This window comes from Perca flavescens, chromosome 20 (genome assembly GCF_004354835.1).
Source record: "Perca flavescens isolate YP-PL-M2 chromosome 20, PFLA_1.0, whole genome shotgun sequence".
Taxonomy (NCBI): Eukaryota; Metazoa; Chordata; class Actinopteri; order Perciformes; family Percidae; genus Perca; species Perca flavescens.
The window spans coordinates 12511024-12529295 of record NC_041350.1 but is presented as its reverse complement, the minus strand read 5'-3'; the positions used below and the strand labels follow the sequence as shown (position 1 = coordinate 12529295).

Sequence of the window (18272 nt, the reverse complement as noted above, 5' to 3'; positions counted from 1 at the left end):
ATCGAGTAATTGGATAAGAAATACTTTTGTTTTATTGAAGAGCAATAATATACAGTAGTTTGGTTTAATTTTTGGAAAAAGCAACATTTTTATTGCCTACATTGCTTACAATATCATCTCTCAAAAAACTAAACATATTAAGTGCATTTAAGTGCCACATTACATTGTTTTTAAAGAAAAGAAATTCTGAAATGCAATAACAATCTCAAACTAAGGCATACATAAACATACATAAACATTACCTTAAGTTGTGCAACTTAACTTTCAGAACTACAAGTTTCAACCTGAGACTGAGCTATATATAGGCCTATATGTAAATATTAGTTATACACCTATTTTCATTTATATATTTGATGACAATGCTACACAGCTCGGTTACACTTATGCTAGTAGATCGCTGATCAGCTGTTTCTCCGTGAAGCGAGAGAGTGAGAGAAAATAGTGCGCAACAATCAGCTGTTTTTCTGGCTCTTTAGATCAGATCGTGGTCACCACTACGTATTTTCTTGTCTTTGATTTTGGTAGTTGTTGTGTTTGGTGTAGTTTCATCGTCCATACGACTCTGTGATTTACTTTTGTCGGTCCGCTTCGTGGAATGGAGGAATAAGTTAGACTCCATGTTTTCTGTTGAGATGCTGAAGCACTGACGTCGTGCTATTATCGTGGTAAGCTAGTTCAATTTTGCAGTAGACACACTGTACTGTTTTAATTACGTTTGAACTGATTCCAAACTTTGGACACTTTCTGTCGTTTTCTCCAGCCTGTCTCTTCTTTTAGTACGCTCTTTCTTTATTTTGTAATCAGTCTTCATGGTATGTGTCGCCAGCAGCTCAGCCCAGTGTGCGACAGTAATAATCCTCCGTGCGGAAACACCGTGAGCGATACAACGTTGGTAACATTGATTAAACAAAGCTTCGAGCGCTAAATGGACTAAATGTAAATGGACTATTTTTATATAGCACTTTTCTAGTCTTAACAACTACTCAAAGCAGTTTTACATAGTCAAGGAACCATTCACCATTCACACACATTTTGTGGCCAAGGCTGCCGTACCTGCTCATCAGATAAACATTCACACACATACACAGTTACACTCCAATGGCGCAGCATCGGGGGCAACTCAGGGTTCAGTGTCTTGCCCAAGGACACTTCGACATGGGACTGCAGGGCCAGGGATCGAACCACCAACCTTCCGATTGGCATGAAGTGAACTCCTAACTCTTGCGTTGGTAGTGTCATGCTTCACCCACTGACTTACTGTCTCCCTTGTGCAGTTCTCCTTAATCTGGTCCTGCAGTTTTGTTGTTCAATGTAAGGTCCCTATATATGTTCCAACGGAATCTGTCTCATATGTTTCAATAAGGATCATTTTTATTCACTGAGCCCTCAACTAATTTAGGATAAACCATTTTAATTATTTTTGTTTTCTCAGCTAATAGATGGAGAATCATGGCATGTCAGCGACATAAAAAATTACAGGAAAATTGGCATTATGGGAGTGTCCTGTGTCCACAATCTGTCATATTTTCTGGTTGATATGTGGATCAAAACATGAAGCGGAGAATTCTACTAGTGCACAGTTTTCCGTTAAGTAAAAGCAACTGGATTTTGGCAAAAAAGAAACTCATAATGACAGGTTTATTGATATGATAATTAATTTCAAACAAATGCAAAAGAAATTTGTAAATCAGTTGATTTATTTTTTCATTGATTTAATTAAATTTATGGTTGACTGTTCACAGTAAGTGAAAAAAGCAAGGATGTATAAGATGTGAAACAAGTACAAAAAAGAATTCCTCATTCCTACCTGCTGATATTCTAAATAATATTTGTGATTGTAATAACAAGTGTGTCAGTGTGCGCGATGACACTTGTGCGACTTGTGGGACTGAATTGTCTTGTTGCAATGTTGCACTTATGTGACTTATTTTCGGGTCTCTTGTAAAAGACATTTTGATTTCCATTAGATTTTCTGAATAATATACATAAATATATGTTTTTTATTCAAAAAATAAACACAGTGAAAATAGTCAGCCAAATAAATGGAACTTTGAGCCATAATCTTGCCACAATAGCTCCCTTATTCCAACCCTAAAACTGAAAAACAAGCAACATCTCCCTAAAGCCAGAGGGGAAACCCTGTTCACCCAGATGTGGTTCAATCACTGGATCACTTCTCATGCCAGAAGTGGGTGGGTACAGAGACACTTAACAACAGGAGAACAGAGTGCTATTTTAAAAACAAAACCATACTAGTTTCCCTGTCAGGGCCCTGGACAAGCCCTGTGTTTGTCCGCACAGCCCCCCTGTGTTTATCAATGGGAGCCTGTACGCGCGCCAAACGTCAGGCTTTTATTACATGGTCAGAAGTGCTTCGTTTGAAGCAGAAACCCGTCTTAGACACAAATACACCTCCACAGGTAAATAACGGCCTGGGGAAGGAGGGAAGAGGGGCGGGAGGAGAACAAGAAATAGAGGCCAGGAGATGTGTGGTGGCTTTCTGATAGATGGACAAGTGTGTTCATCACACACACACACACACACACACACACACACACACACACACACACACACTTTAGTTCACAGATAAAAATGCACACATGGACTGACAGTTGAAATGGGAACAGAAGAGTGGCTGCAGACCCAAGTCCAATATTTACTCCGGCATGGAAGTGTGTGTGTGTGTGTGTGTGTGTGTGTGTGTGTGTGTGTGTGTGTGTGTGTGTGTGTGTGTGTGTGTGTGTGTGTGTGTGTGTACTTGAGGGGATACCCATTTCATATGGGTCAAAATTAGGTTAGCCTCATTCTACTGTTTGCACTCACATTCTTACATCACCACTGTCAACTGTAATATGGACAGAGGGTGAGAGAGAGACAGAAACAGAGGCTGGGAGGAGGAGGGAGGGCAGATGCTGACAGAGAAATACAGAAGGTGAGATGCAAACGAGAGAAGGGGAAAAGGAGAGGGTAGGAAAGCACAGGGAGAGAGAGAGAGAGAGAGAGAGAGAGAGAGAGAGGAAACAAAAGAGAGAACCAATGGTGAAAAAAGACTAGAAAAAGCAAGCGCAAGAGAACATCAGAGGCAAATGAAGGAGTGCTGCGAGAGCATCCTTTCATTTGAGTTTTTTTCCAGTCCATTGTTTCAAAATCCCATTTCCCAGCTAATTTAGAAGCTTCTAAAATACACTCCACTCCATACCTTAAGCCTTAGGCCAAAGCTAATCCTGTCTTCACACACACATATACACGCGCACACCCAGAGACACGCTCATTCATTCCGTGCTTTTCAAAAGACTTCTTCTTGGCATAGTAGAAACGAATGAAGGATATTGAAGGCAAGCGTTTGAAGTACATGAGGGAATGCAGGAAACAAACTGTGAGTTAAATGCTATAGACAGCTGTGTGGAGAGGCAGTGTAATATTAGATTTGATTGAATAGATGACTGCTGAATGTGGTGTAATATATAGAGCCGAAGAGGCTTTATGCGGACGCAAATCAATATTGCAGCACCGTGTTAATCCCAGCCACTAAGGAACAGGAGTCAGTCGGTAGGTGTGAAATGTTCGGAAGGCAGAAACTTGTTGACGTTGTGTGCTGACGATTGTTTCGAATATGAGACTCGCAAGTGCCGTTTTCAAACTTAGTCGGTCCGGTTTGTAGTTACATTTTTTTAACTGTATCAGTATCACTTTGTTAAAGAGAAACGAAAGAGTTCAAAGGTCAAGTTGTGCTATTGAACAACACCTCACAGAGCTAGCATTTTAGCTATTTAGGTCCCATATTGTAAAAAGTCTTTTTTTTTATTATAAAGCAGGTCAAGGTGCTATATAAATACTGTAAAAGTATCAGAACACTCAATCCACAGAGAAACGCACACAGCCCGTATTCAGAAACTGTGTCTTTAAACGAGCCGTCACAACATCACTATAATAAGGTAGAAAGTGCCGCTACTGTACCGTTACAGTCATTTCCCGGCTGCAATGACGGTGCAGAGACGCCAAGAAAGCAGATGTGAAAGACCCGGAAACACTGACCAATCAGACCAGGCTGGGCTTTTTCAGAAGGGGGGCAAGCACTTAAACGGAGCGTTTCAGACAGAGGGTGACTACAGGTATATTCAGACAGACAGTATGAGGAAACCGATGTGAATGTGTTTTGCTTTCTGAACATTTAAGCATGTAAACATGTTCCAGTAGAAACCCACAACACAAATATGAACCTAAAAATGAGCATGATAGGGGACCTGAAATCTAGGCCCCAATACCGTATTTCCAACTATGACATACAACCAATTTGACATATCCTTTCTGTTTTGGATCACACCTAATTTAAAAATGTTGTACTGAGCCTTTTTGGTTGGTTGCACTGCACACTTTTTACCTCTATATTCAAGCAGGGAGCAAGGTGAAATGTTGCTTCGTTTTGCTTGTATGAGTTTGATTGCTTCGGAAAACAGGCAATAAAACTGTCATGACAGCAAGCAAGCACATTTGATGCCACCACTTGACACAACAGAAAGCAGCAGGAGCAAAATTCACAGCCATTACATTAAGCTGATTTTGGCTGACATCTGTCTCAATCTCCTTTTTTTTTTAAGCAGCAAGAAAAAGATGCAAGTTACTTGACAATATGTTTCAGCTTTATTTTTTGAACATTTTAAACATGCATGCTTTTTAATCCTTTTTTTTCCACTGCCTTTGTCTGCTCTGGGCTATCTTGCTTTTATAAACTTTATGTGCAGATGTCAGTGTTTTTGTCACACAATGGTTTTCGCTTTATCATTAGGGGTCAAATAAATTCTTCAGCATCTCTTACTCACATCCTCTGTTATTTTCGGTGTTAGCTGTGCTTTTCCTATCTTTTGCCCTAATTACATTTACATCATATTTTTATTTTTTTTGCTCCTACCTTCCCTTAACATCCACTCAGTATTAACTCCTCCTAGTATTAACTGCTCCTTCACTCTGCATCACTCCACTTCCTTCTCTCTCTTCTTCCTCTCTGTCCATCCCCTCTCCTCATTAATCTCTTCCTTTCTCCACACCTCTCACATCCCTCACACTCCATACCCATCTATTTCTTCTTATCCATCACTCTCTCTTTTCCTATCACCCCCTTCATCCCCCTTTACCTTCCCATCCCACCTCAATTTCTCCATCCCTCTCTCCCTCCCTGTCTCCAGCCGTTCTCCTCATGACTACCAAATGAATTAGTCATCCCCCTTTTTCCCCTGCACCTTGGCAGATGCACATCTCCACAAAATCTCACGCTAATGCCATTAATATTCATTAAAAATTAAGCTTAATTGCGTGTCTTTAGGAGAGAGGGCCATAATCCCCCTCCGCTAAACATATTGCCTAACACACACACACACACACACACACACACACACACACACACACACACACACACACACACACACACATGCACAAACACAACATGAACCTCAGTGCATTTGGCACCACCTGCCACATTACCTCAAGGACAGGGAGTCTCTGGTGTCCATTGGGCAAGTCCCTGAGAAGCACACTCTCTTTCTTACATACACCCACTCAGATATACTAGGTCAGTCACTAGGAAAAGAAAGTGTGATGGTAGGGTCATGAAGAGGAAAGAAGTGAGGAAGTGTGTTTCCTGCTGTATATTAATGTCTTTATGTGTGTATGCCCTGCTCTCTACCGGTAATTACTGTTAAAGGCAGCATTTTTAACTGATGGGGGGCACACATCCATATTCAACACCCCCACGTTCACACACGCATTGGTTCAGACTTGCAGATCCGCACACATGCTCACACCAATCAGACTAAACCATAATTAAAGCAACAATCAGCAGTGAACGCAAGCTACGGCGTGTTCTGAAAAATGTGACAAATCAACATTTGGTTAAGATGTGCTTGTCTTTCATGTTTTCTTGACACTTACATCTTTTGATCCATTCCAGAATATTTGGAAAACATTGCAGTTATATTCTGATTATGTCAGATATGCTGTAAATATATTATAGGGCAGACCTACTTCGGTCTCCTGCAACTGCCTTTTATAAGTGTGTTGGTTAGACGGCATGTAAATGACGGGCATTTATTCCAGGGCACAGTCTATTATTATCATCACAGGAAAGGTGACATTAGAATGGAAACAGTTGCTGTATGTGCATATGTGTATGCAAAGATGCCTGTGTGTGTATATATTCACCTGTGAGCTATGTGAGAGAGAGAATGTGTGTGTGTGTGTGTGTAGCCTATCTTAATGGGTCCATTTGTAGCAGGGCCTGTTCTAGTGCTGTGTCCTTCAGATTGGATTCTATCTCAGCAATCCCCCTGACCTTTAGCACAAAGACACTACAAGAGAGGACCAGAGCTCCAACACAGGACACACATACACACACACTCTCACACAGCCTGTACACACACACACACACACACACACACACACACACACACACACACACACACACAGCTACAAGCAAGCATTCACCCTTGCCCACATTATCAGAAACACACATGCAGACACAGAAAGTAATGTGCATGCACAGACAAACACACAGGCAGGCCGTCCCTTAGGGATGATGTCAGATGTAGCTGACAGTGTTAGCTGCAGATGCCGTTGCCAGGGCTTTCATTTTCATTCCTCTACACAGGCTAATCAAATAAGAGGCAGTCTTTGTACCATCTTCACTTCACACACTTTTCGCAAGTCCCCGTCACCACCACCCCCATCTGCCCATTCACTTCAATTGCTTTGGCTCACAGTTAAAGAGGACATCCACCCAAACTGGTGTACACCCACATGACTTTTGCTAAAGCACGGAGGAACAATAGCAGTGTGTTGGCGAGCTCAACTTTGACTGTGACATGTTTTTGGTGTTTTCTCTTTCTCTCTGTCTGTGAAGTCTGTATCCAGGAACAAATGTAGCGTCATTTCCTAACAAATGGCAGCTAAATGAGGCCCCTAGGGTGCTGTGCCGCTAACTACCGGCCCCCTTTTTTTCTGAGCCATTATGATTGTCCTAACCGTTCCAAAAACACCTCTCCCGTTCTTGTTCATTTGCATTTGAATTATAGCTCGGCTGTACAAAAACAAACATAAATCAAAAAATGGAAAAAAAAGAAGAAGAAGAAGAGAAAAAAAAGTGGCGCATTCTAGTCGAGCAATTAGCGAGTGTCAGTCAATGTGGAGGTAAAAAAAAACACTAAATTAAAAACATTGTCTCAAACACATGCAGACACACTATCACACATACACACACACACACACTCATACACACAAAACCTAGCTGACATATACAGCATATATATATATATATATATATATATATATATATATATATATATATGCCTTCAATTATATATATATATATATTTGCTTTCCTTTTCAATTTTATCATTTAGTTTTTGCCTGAAAACTCATCAAGCTTAAGTGCTCGTCAGCGGCAGCCAATCGGAGTGTGGCAGGCCCAGGGTTGCCGTGGCGATACGCGGGGACATTTAGAGGACTCCGATAAACTCTGCCATTTAAAAGGTTATGACAATTAACGCGGCTCTCCGCAAATTACAACTGCCAGACCTTTACCCATGGACGTCTCTCTCCCCCTCTTATCAACCCGCAACCAGCCTCGCTCTCTCTCTCTACCTCCTCCTCTCTCTCGCCATATGCCCTCCATTTCCGTAGCCTGTCCTCCCTCCATCTCTCGCTCCCTCCCTCTTACTGTCTACCGCCTTCCAGCCAGCAGCACTTTATTATCCTGTTAATTAACAGAGTTCTTCACTTAATATTCAAATGGTGACCAATTAATGACATTGAACTTTGGGGGAGTGTGTGTGTGTGTGTGTGTGTGTGTGTGTGTGTGTGTGCATTGAGGGGCAGTCACTGTATACAGCGGGAGGGGGGGTAATAAAGCCAGGGGGGGCAGGCCGCAGAAAGGCTCGACGGCCTTTTAATTAACCTGGTGTGATTAAAAGCGGGGGTGGCAGAGGGCGGGGGAAAGGGCCTGCCGGTTGGGGGCGGAGGGGTGACAGACAGGAAATGGGAAATGACACTCTGGAAGCAGAGAAAGGTAAAGGAGCCAGGTGATGTGCCAGTATATGAGCACCCTATATCATTTTAACATACATATTAGCAAACAGGAGTTTACAAAACAATCTTACCACAAGGCCCATTAAGTAACATTTCTGGAGCTTTTGATTAAACGCTTGATGTATAAGCATGCAGACTGCATATAATATACACAATATGCAATGTACATCATTGCTGTTCAGTGAAAACCATGCATGTCCAAATTTGGTGATTTTGATTTTTGTTTTTTATAAATTGAAAGATTAAATGTATGGACTGTAAAAATGCCACTGCTTCTTACAAACACATTTAAAAACCTATTGGAATATCTAAAAAAAAAAAAAAAGCATTGTCACACAGATGAAAATAGGGAGTGTTTTTCTTCTGCCGTTTTGGAGAATGGAGAAAACAGACAGCAACAATATGCTCGGGTTTCATAGCTAAATTTGACAACGTTCCAGTGGTCTGAACATTTCATTCTGTCATATAACAGTGCACAGTACGTCAGCGGAGGGCAGAAATGCAGCAGTTACGGTCTTTTCAAAATAAAAGTAAAATAGTATTGAAAGCTTGAACTGCCATCCCAGGAGCTTTCACCCTAGTTTTTTAGTTTACACCCCATGGTGGACATGTGATGTTGTGCTCACGAGCATCACTTATCTAAACCAATGAATCAGTTTCCTTCAATGCAGGTCCCTGTAAAGTGAGCTTGTCTCCTCCAATCAGCTGAGAGCTCTTCTATGCCACAGCACCTCTCCCCAGAGCCTACTCTCAGACAGGAAGAGGAAATGGTTAAGACCAACAGAGGAAACGACCAGTGGGATCAATTTCACAGAGGAGAGTGGACAGGAGGGTTTTTACTACGGGGAGTAAATGTCACAGGGAATGACGTCCTTCTTCAAAGACCAGCAGTCAAAACCCAACAACTCTACTATACACCCAAATACCACTCAGTGGCATATTCACCGTACAGTTTATATTATACGAAAACAAGGCAAGGCAATATTCTGTTGCATGTTATTACTCTCTAAACATAAATCTAACACAGTTTCTTGGCAAAAAATGAAATAGTTGGTGCTCCATGGAATAGCTGATCAAAGCCAGTACCATGTTCTCACAACATTATGAGTTTAAGTCTGGCAGCGGGCCAATGTTGCAGTTCACCTCCTTTCTCTCTACCCCCTCAGTCTATCCTGTCACTCTCCAGTGTATACTACCCAATAAAGCAAACATGCCATAACAATAATCTCTAAATTCTTGAAATTACAGCTCTCTCATTTCTGTTTTTATGAGGTAGAAAGTATTAGACATTAACAATGCATAATCATGCACTTCATCTGTTGAAGAGAAAGAAAGGGCACCAATTGTCTCCTTTTAAGTGATTTGTCTCACGCTGTAATTGAATCCAACAATCAGACCAGAAATATTAGGGTCATGGTATTTATATGGTCTGTTAAAATATACTGTACTTCCAGAAAAGGGGCTTTTAAATATTTCTTTCAAAAAGCAGAAATCATTTTCTATTGCCTTGATTCAACGGCATGTAGTGGAAAGTGACATCTTAGTATACAAATAAGAAACCCAGTAATGCACGAGGTCAAAAAAGCCCTTTCAAAGCCTTCTTATGACAGTGTTTCTGAGAACTATCATTGACAATCATCATTTTAAACAACACCCACAGCACTCAATTAAACCACCAGCAAAAACCACCCACTTTTATTTTTCTTCAAAATCTACTTCTTCAATCTACTATCAGTCTTGATGTCTCAAAAATGTCTTTTAAGCCTGCTCTGCTCCTCGCTATCAGATGAGGTCACAGCAGTGCAATAGACTCCAAAAAGAAAAGAAAGATGGCATTTTCACTTCGATTTGTTACAAAAACCAGCTAATAGCGGTTGGTTGCAGAGAAAATTCGGTGTCAAAGGCAGCTGGAATGGTTCCATCAACTGGAGGATGTCCTCTGACTAGGGTTAATGGGAGTGGAGTGGGGGGAAAGGAACTGCAGAGAGCGCCGGAAGATCAAAATAAAGAACTTTTCAGCTTGGATCTCTCAGAGTAATGCAGGGTCACAAAACAAGGGTCAAAACCACAATGACATCCTAATCTGGCATGCGCTTGCAATTGTGTGTATTTGTGTGCGTGTAATCCGTTCTGTGCGGCTCACATCATGTCTCATTTCAGCCCAGAATCACAGACAAAGGTCAGCGTTTGACCTTTTCACAGCTCAGAATTGCTGCAGCACACTCTGCTGATTAGTGTACACAGACACACGCAGACACACTTATACAAAAACTGATAGAAAGATGCACACTCTCTCAGAACAGAAAAATGAAAATAATACAGTGCTGAGCTGAAAGCACACCAAATATTCTATCGGTAATCTTGGCCAACTGCGTTGTGTAAGTTCAATTTTCAAACATGTTTACTTTTGGATCCAAAATCAAAGACAGGGACCTAGTTTCTTTGTTATTTAAATGTATTCTGGTATTTTCTGGTTTCATTCCCTCTCTAAATTCCTCTCTCACTCAATCAATGGACAATTAACTTTGTCTTAATGCCACTGCAGAGGCTTTTTTTGTTGTGTGTAAAATGTCATGTTTTTTAATGATCAATAATGTGTATTTTCAGTAATTACTTGAACATAAACTGCTGAAATAAATTGAGTGCCCGGACCTGGATTTTGCATTTGTTACAAAAGATGGAATTGGTGTAGCCGAGTGAAAAATACACTGATGTATATGCCAAAAACCCACCAATGTTTCAAGGAATCTAGCCTATTACAACTATACATTTCCATTTACACGTTCACAGTCTGTATATGTACCCTGTTAAGTGTCAGATGGATTGGACTGCTAGTTGGAACGATACTCCTTTAACTGTACTTGTCCATTAATAGCTAGATTTCTTGTGAAAGTTCACTTCCCACACCAAGCCAAAATGTATAAATGTAATGTAAATGTAAAAGTATGGGAGCTGGGAGCTTATCAGTCAGCAGAAGGAGTGGATTTAGTTGGTCTACAGTTTGATGGCGAGTAGACGGAAATCAGGAGGTGTCGGCACATTGCCTGCTGTGTTGCCGGGACATTAAATTACATATAGCTTTAAAACAGGAATGGTTTCTTGATTAAAGGTAAAGACAGCAGGAAGCAACATTGATGCAGTGGCTGCTGGAGGTATTGTGGCTTGTATCCAGTGGTAACAACCCTGTGTGCCGATTGAAACATTTTCCCAAAGTGGCATGCAAGCTTAACAATGAAAAACAAAGGGAAACCAGCTCCATGGTCATCCCAGCAGTTGGCATAGCAACCAATATGGGACCTATCGGCACAGGTGAAACAGGGTTTGGCCAATCAGAGTGCTTGGGCAGAACTACCTGGTGTGTAAATGTCAGCGAGGGTCCATTGCCGCCACATCATCAGCGATGATGAAAACACACCATTACTGTCACAAAATGTCAACCTGGCCATGGATCTCAGCCTCTCCTAGTTAGAGTGAATAATGTTTGTTCGGTAGGGTGCGCGGTCTGTGTGAGGAAACAAGAGTAAGTGCTTTTTTCACTGCAAGACAAAAGGCATGCTGGCTGAAATGTTCACTCAGTATGAAAATTACTATGCTGAGACTAACGACTTCTTTCTTTGACAACCGGCTTTTGTGTCCACAATGGCTTTTTGCTTGGCTATTTGTCTTGGTGTCCTCAATATTCAAGGCTGTCTAAAGGAAGGTTTAACTAAATCTCAGTAAATCACAGTATAACTACCTAGACAGATACAATTACACCACTGCCAAATGGCATCAACTAGTGCAGATGCTAAATAGGTCTACTCACATTTGTGAACTACTAATGCCGCAATACGGTGTCTAGGACAAAAAAAAAGGATGCTTTTAAAAATAATAATAATAGCGCTGTCCATGTTGCCCTGTGCTGTTCATTACATGCCTTTAAATTCTAGAAAATAAAATACTTGTAGAGGGAAAGGTTCTGCATAGCACATTTTTCTGTGAATATCCTGATCTGTGCTATGTTTTTATGTATTTTATACAGTTCGTTCTTGTTCTGTCTAGGGATGTTACAATGATTTTGATACCTGAAATTGCGGCCAATACGGAGTACCGATCTGATACCAGTGTTTTTTTTACACACACACACACACACACACACACACACACACACACACACACACACACACACACACACACACACACACACACACACACACACACACACACACACACACACACACACACACACACACACACAATTTTTTAATAGCCATATACTAGTAACCTTGCATGGATGTGATATGATTGCTATCATTGTTGCATGGCTTGGCTCAGTTTAAACCCTTTGTAAAACATGAACAAATATATACAGAGAACTGATGCCGTAGAACTTTCTTTATAGCGGGAAAAAAAAAAAAAACTACTTTAAAGTTGTTGTTTTTTGGGGCTAAATTATGTGGTATCGGATCCATGCATAGAATTGCGTACTTGCCAATACCAGCATTTTTGGCAGTAGCCTATCGGAGGTATTTCCGAAACTGGTATCGGAACAACTCTAGTTCTGTCCTGTAGAGATGAGCTGTAAGTTTGGATATCTTTATTAAAACTGCCGGGTTTTTTTTTGTGATCATTCTGCTCTGTAGTGGGAGAGGTACAAATCATTCATGTGTATAAACATACCAAATCCCTCTCCTGCAAGGTCTACTTCAAGTCTTGCCTACAATGTTTACTTTAAGTAAAGTGAGTATTTGATGGTAAAGTACAGATAAGAACTTTTTAAGTGTTGAATTGTTGATTTATTGATGTGAAAGCAGCATTTTAATGTTATAGATCCACTACATTTTGTATATACTCTTCGGTATTGCAATCACAAACTTGAACTTGATTGACTTAATATACGGTAGTCAATATTAATGAGTTAAAACATGCCTTTATCAGCCCTGATGCTGATCTAGCAGAATGGCTCGGGGCATCCCTACTTCACTCATCTTTCCTGTTCTGCTTCATCCTGTCTTCTCCTTTCCCTCCCTGTTCTGTCTGATCATTCCTTTCCTGTTCATTTCTGTTGTAATCTCTCCCGTCTTGTATTGTTTTTTTATCCGGCTCAGTTTTGTTCTGCTCTGTTCTGATCTAGGGCACTGCTGTTAGCCAGAGTCACTCCACGCAGGCTGATAGATCCCTCTGGCTGCAGAGTGGATGGGAAACACATGGGCAGCCTTCACTCAACTCAAAAACAACTGCTTGAACCCAGCCTCCCAATGGAAAACTTCTACAGAACATCATGCTGAAACTTGGCAGGACAAGTCTTAATCCAAATCTGTGCAACAGGCCTTTTGTTGTACTGAGGATTGGTTTTGCACAGGCGGGTTTGTGTGCATAGAAAATGTACAATATGTGTTTATACATTTTGAATGACCAATCTGTGAACTTGTATTGCATTTAAAAGTGTATGCTAATACCTCTCATGAATAATGCGTGTGAATAATGCAACCAATACACCAGGCATGTTGGACATCCGACACACCACATTATCTCGCACGCACGCACACGCACACACACAATCCCTTAAAATGATCTCTCCAATCTCAGCACCACTAAAATATTAAAATACAACCCATGAAAAAAAGATTTGGATGAAATCCCTTTCCTGCTGATATTTCAAATTTTATTCTTGATGTTACATCTGATAAGCAACATCTGCACATCTATGTGTAACGGATATATTTATTCATATAAATTTATTGAGTTATGGTAATCATTTGCATTTATTCTCATGGCATGTACTGTAGAGGGGACTTGAGGCTTGGTTACAGCTTAATTTTTCTTCCAAACAGGAAACAGCAGAGTGGATGTCTGTGTGTGGAGTGTGATGAGTTCATGTGTGTGTGTGTGTGTGTGTGTGTGTGTGTGTGTGTGTGTGTGTGTGTGTGTGTGTGTGTGTGTGTGTGTGTTTGTACCTGTTGTGTTGGTGGTCGAGGCTGCAGGTAGGGGATCTGGGTCGGGCCTGGAGGGGTCTGCTGAGAGGGGCTGAAGTACGGAGGGTTTCCCTGCTGCCCCGCCTGCTGCTGCTGGCTGTAGCCACCCATCCCCTGCTGGCCATATGGAGCCACCTGCTGAAACAATCAATCAAACAACAGTTAGAGGGGACATATTAAGGTTAAGGCTGAGGTTGAAGCAAAACTTTAACTTTAAAGTGCTCATATTATGCTCATTTTCAGGTTCATAATTGTATTTAGAAGTTATATCAGAATAGGTTTAGATGGTTTAATTTTCAAAAAACACCATATTTTTGTTGTACTGCACATTGCTGCAGCTCCTCTTTTCACCCTGTGTGTGAAAGTGAGGTATCTCACTTCTGTTCCAACTTTGTTGGGAGTTGCACATGCGCAGTACCTAGGTAAGCACTGCTAGCTAGTCAGAAGCAGAGTATGAGGGTGTGACATGCTGGCAGCTAGGCGAGCATTATAACGTGTTACAAAGTGACGCACATTCGTCACGGAAGTAAAGGCCGGACTACAATAGAGCTGTTTGTGAACAGTGTTTTCTGTTGGAAGTCCCTTTGGGATGGACTTTGGGCTTTTTCACTTTTTCAACCTATTACATGCACAAAAAAGATATATAACACAAGAAAGGAAAGGGAAAACGCTAAAAAGCACAATATGAGCACTTTAAATTAAAAGTAACGCAAAGAAGCGGTCATGTGCAGTTAGTACGCATCACAGCAGGTGCCGTGTGACTTACTGTAATAGTCAATGACATGAAAGTAGAAGAATCTTCTAACCTACAATTCTCTTGCAATGAGAGGAAAATGAAGACATCCAACGTGGGCCTACACAACCTGGCCTTAATCCATTTCCCAATTCATCTGATTGTCCCTCAGTTAGCACATTTAATTTAGCTCAGACCAGGCTGACACCCGTCTCCAAGCAGTCCTCTGCCTAATGAACTCTCACTGCAGAAACCTCTAACTTTATGTCCTCCGGCTTGCCAAATGCATCCTCCTGTCCACATTATCTCCGTCTCGGTCAGCTCACAGATGGGATGAGGTGTGTTGGATATTACTGCTGGCCAGTCCCAGGCCGTAACCCTAATGAGGGACACATGGATGAGCCGGGGCATTCCAGAGCGGTGCAGTTAAAAAAACTAACTCGCAAGGGCAAAGCCACGCCAAGTGCCGATGCAGCATTACACGGTGGTTATAAGAGAGAGAATGTGAACAGGGAGTGCGTGTAACAAGCTGGCACCAATACAAATGTAGTCTAAATCCCTCCTTGTCGTTTGTTATGACTACAGACAGCGCCAGGTGCTCCTCACTCCTCTACGGATTTCCAACGGGGGCTGGGGTTTTCTCATTCACACAGACACGTACGCGCGCACACACAAAAGCCAAGTACACTATTAAACAACATGTAATACTATTAAACAACATTTACGAGCACTGGTGAAGCAGTTTGACAGCACTTTTCGTGTCATATTTTTTCCCCATCATGTCATGTTGCTTTTTTATTCGGCGACGACCAAAAGTGCTGCCACAAACTCAATAAACAAGCACACAGGCTGTAATTTGGGGTGTGTGCAAAGCAAATAGTCCATCTCCAGCTTTTGCCCGAGTCCTAAACTTTGAAATGTCCTTTTAAATCTTCCTTGGCAGGCTTGGCAAAACTCTCTCAAACTCAGAATGATTTATATCTCAAATGAATGATGGTATTACAGGGGACTCCGACATGACAGAACTATTACACATCGGTCTTGTCAGATCAAAAGTAGAGAGCACACATCCAGAGTTGTAGTTTTACAGTGACTGTTACGAGTGCGAAAACCCAGTCATAAAAGCTCTGTTGAAACTGGTGGCTGGTGTAAAATAATGTGAAATCTGATCCGGCTGCAAAGGGCAAGTGGAGATTAATACATTTTACAGTTGTGAAGAGTAACTTCCTTTGAGTGGGTGTTAAAAAAGAAATCTTCGCTCTATGCTATCAGAGGTTTTTTGACTCTCTGAATATAGATGATTGGACAATGTAGAATTCTTTTCACTTCAATGGAAATTTGATTATAAAGGACAGGTCTGTTGGTGTGTGTGTGTGTGTGTGTGTGTGTGTGTGTGCGTGCGCTCAGAGCGTAAGAGTGTCATTAGGCCAATGAGACAGACAGACAGGGTGAGATCAGTCTAGCTGGCAGAGAGGTTAATAGCATGGCCTTGCTCATGCCAACAGCACCACTGGATTTATTACTACAGACGCACACACACGTGCACGCACACACACACACACACACACACACACACACACACACACACACACACACACCTCTCATACAAATGTACTCAAATAAATGCACATAAATTCAAGTTGTCTGTAGAGTTTGTAGAGATTTGTTAATGTAAGGAAGACAAACAATTGCTTTCTCTCACACACACACACACGCACACGCACACACACACACACACACGCACACACACACACACACACACACACACACACACACACACACACACACACACACTCGCGTCATTAGATGTGGATCAAAGCCACCCTGATAAAACAGAAGCAACTCTATCCTGTGATCAGTGATGACAGGCTGGTGTAACACACAGTGGGTCTCAACTGGAACACTACTGTTCTGGGATTGGCGAGGATTAGGTCGCCATGGAGATCGAGACCAGACAACCGTGGGTGGGTTCCTTTCTCAGAAGAACACAATGACAGGCAGACAGACAGATATGGGCAGACAGTGACAGATAGACAGAGGACTAGATGGATGGACGTAGGCAGAGAGAAAGACAAAAACCACAAAAAGGGGTCAAAAGAGAACGGCTCTTTAGGTTTGTGCCTCCAAATAATTCCTCTTGGTGCTATAAATAACCTTGTTACTGTATAAAGCATGGAAAGCCAATGAATAAATAATAAACTACACTTGTTTCACTTGTCTTTAAAATTGCCAATTTGAGCTGCTGAGATTTTATATGTAAAAATATATACCTGGGACGAGAAAGCCTGAACACACCAATGTTAAATCTGCGGTCTTTCTTTGCTTTATATTAAGCAGAAGTTGTTAGATTGTTTACAGTATGTTTATGTTGTTCAAGATAAATAAAAAAATAATAAAAACAAAGTGTCCTGAGGGGACTGACTGGATAGGTAAACTTTTCCTGATCGATTGATTGACTGATTTCCTTAATTGATTTCAACAGAACTTTTTTCAAAGCAGACTTTTTGCCATGCCATAGCACAAAAAGCACAGCTGTCTTTAATAACGTTAAGAATGGCAGCATATACCATTTTGTTTTTGCCAGTTACTGGGACCCTTAAATGACTAACTTTGACAGCATGGTCAAAATGTCTGCTGTGAAAAAGGTCTTACTTGGGACTGGCAAAATGGAATAAAGCAACGCGTTTGGTCTTCCAATACATAGATAGGTCTCCTTCCTCCACAGCAGCAGATGTCTACAGTACTTACGTCTGCATGCTTGTTTTCTTTATTACCAGAACACTACAGATCACTTGTTTAAACACTTGACATGGGGAAATTGTTATCTTGGCCAAAGGTGGATACTGTAAATGCAACCCTGAACTATGGTGTAACTTTTCTCCTCATTGTTGACATACGGCCCCTTTTCAAGCTGCCTGCTACTACTTTATATAGAAAAACCTTTACAGGGGACCTTTGAAAAATGTCCTATTTCAGTGTTTTCAAGAACTGATACTGACAGATATTCAAGCAGCTAGACAGACAATCAGGTAAGTGAGCAGAAGAGACAAACATAATACCTCCAGTCAGTCAGTCAAATAGGAACAGAGACAGCCGGCAGACTGGAGGTCTAACAAGTAGCAACCTGTCACAGTGGCTTTGGGAGGGAAGAAAGAGTCATTCAAATGCAGCTGCTGTTTGATTGCTGGGGGAGACTGTATAAATGTACTGTACCTACTGAGTGCACACCAGCTCACTGAAACCCGATTTTCTTTGACTGAAAACATGCTTACTGATAAACAGACTTGCTTATACCAATAACAATAACTGCAGGAAGTAGAAAATAAGACCATTTTCTGCATTTCCTTCCACTCAGGTGTGTGGAAGCAGACAAAATAACAGTGTGATTTATCCAGAGTGCCTTGCCAGCCACACAGTGTCAAATAAATGTCTGTAATGAAATGACAACAGATGTGAAGTGCTGTAGGGAGAAATGACGCAGAATAGACGTCCTGCGAAGCAAATAATTC

The 18272-nt window shown here is 41.3% G+C and overlaps 1 protein-coding gene across 9 annotated transcripts in view; it reads right to left on the bottom strand.

Annotated features, from left to right (window-relative positions):
• Positions 1-18272, bottom strand: part of LOC114546385 (AT-rich interactive domain-containing protein 1B) — a 207639-nt gene that overhangs the window by 118043 nt on the left and 71324 nt on the right. For 8 of the 9 annotated variants that reach the window (XM_028565135.1, XM_028565138.1, XM_028565137.1 and 5 more), the window contains one exon: positions 14013-14168. In XM_028565135.1, the coding sequence (XP_028420936.1) occupies positions 14013-14168 (156 nt within the window). The remainder of the gene's footprint in view (positions 1-14012; positions 14169-18272) is intronic. The other variant, XM_028565131.1, reaches the window with a different exon arrangement.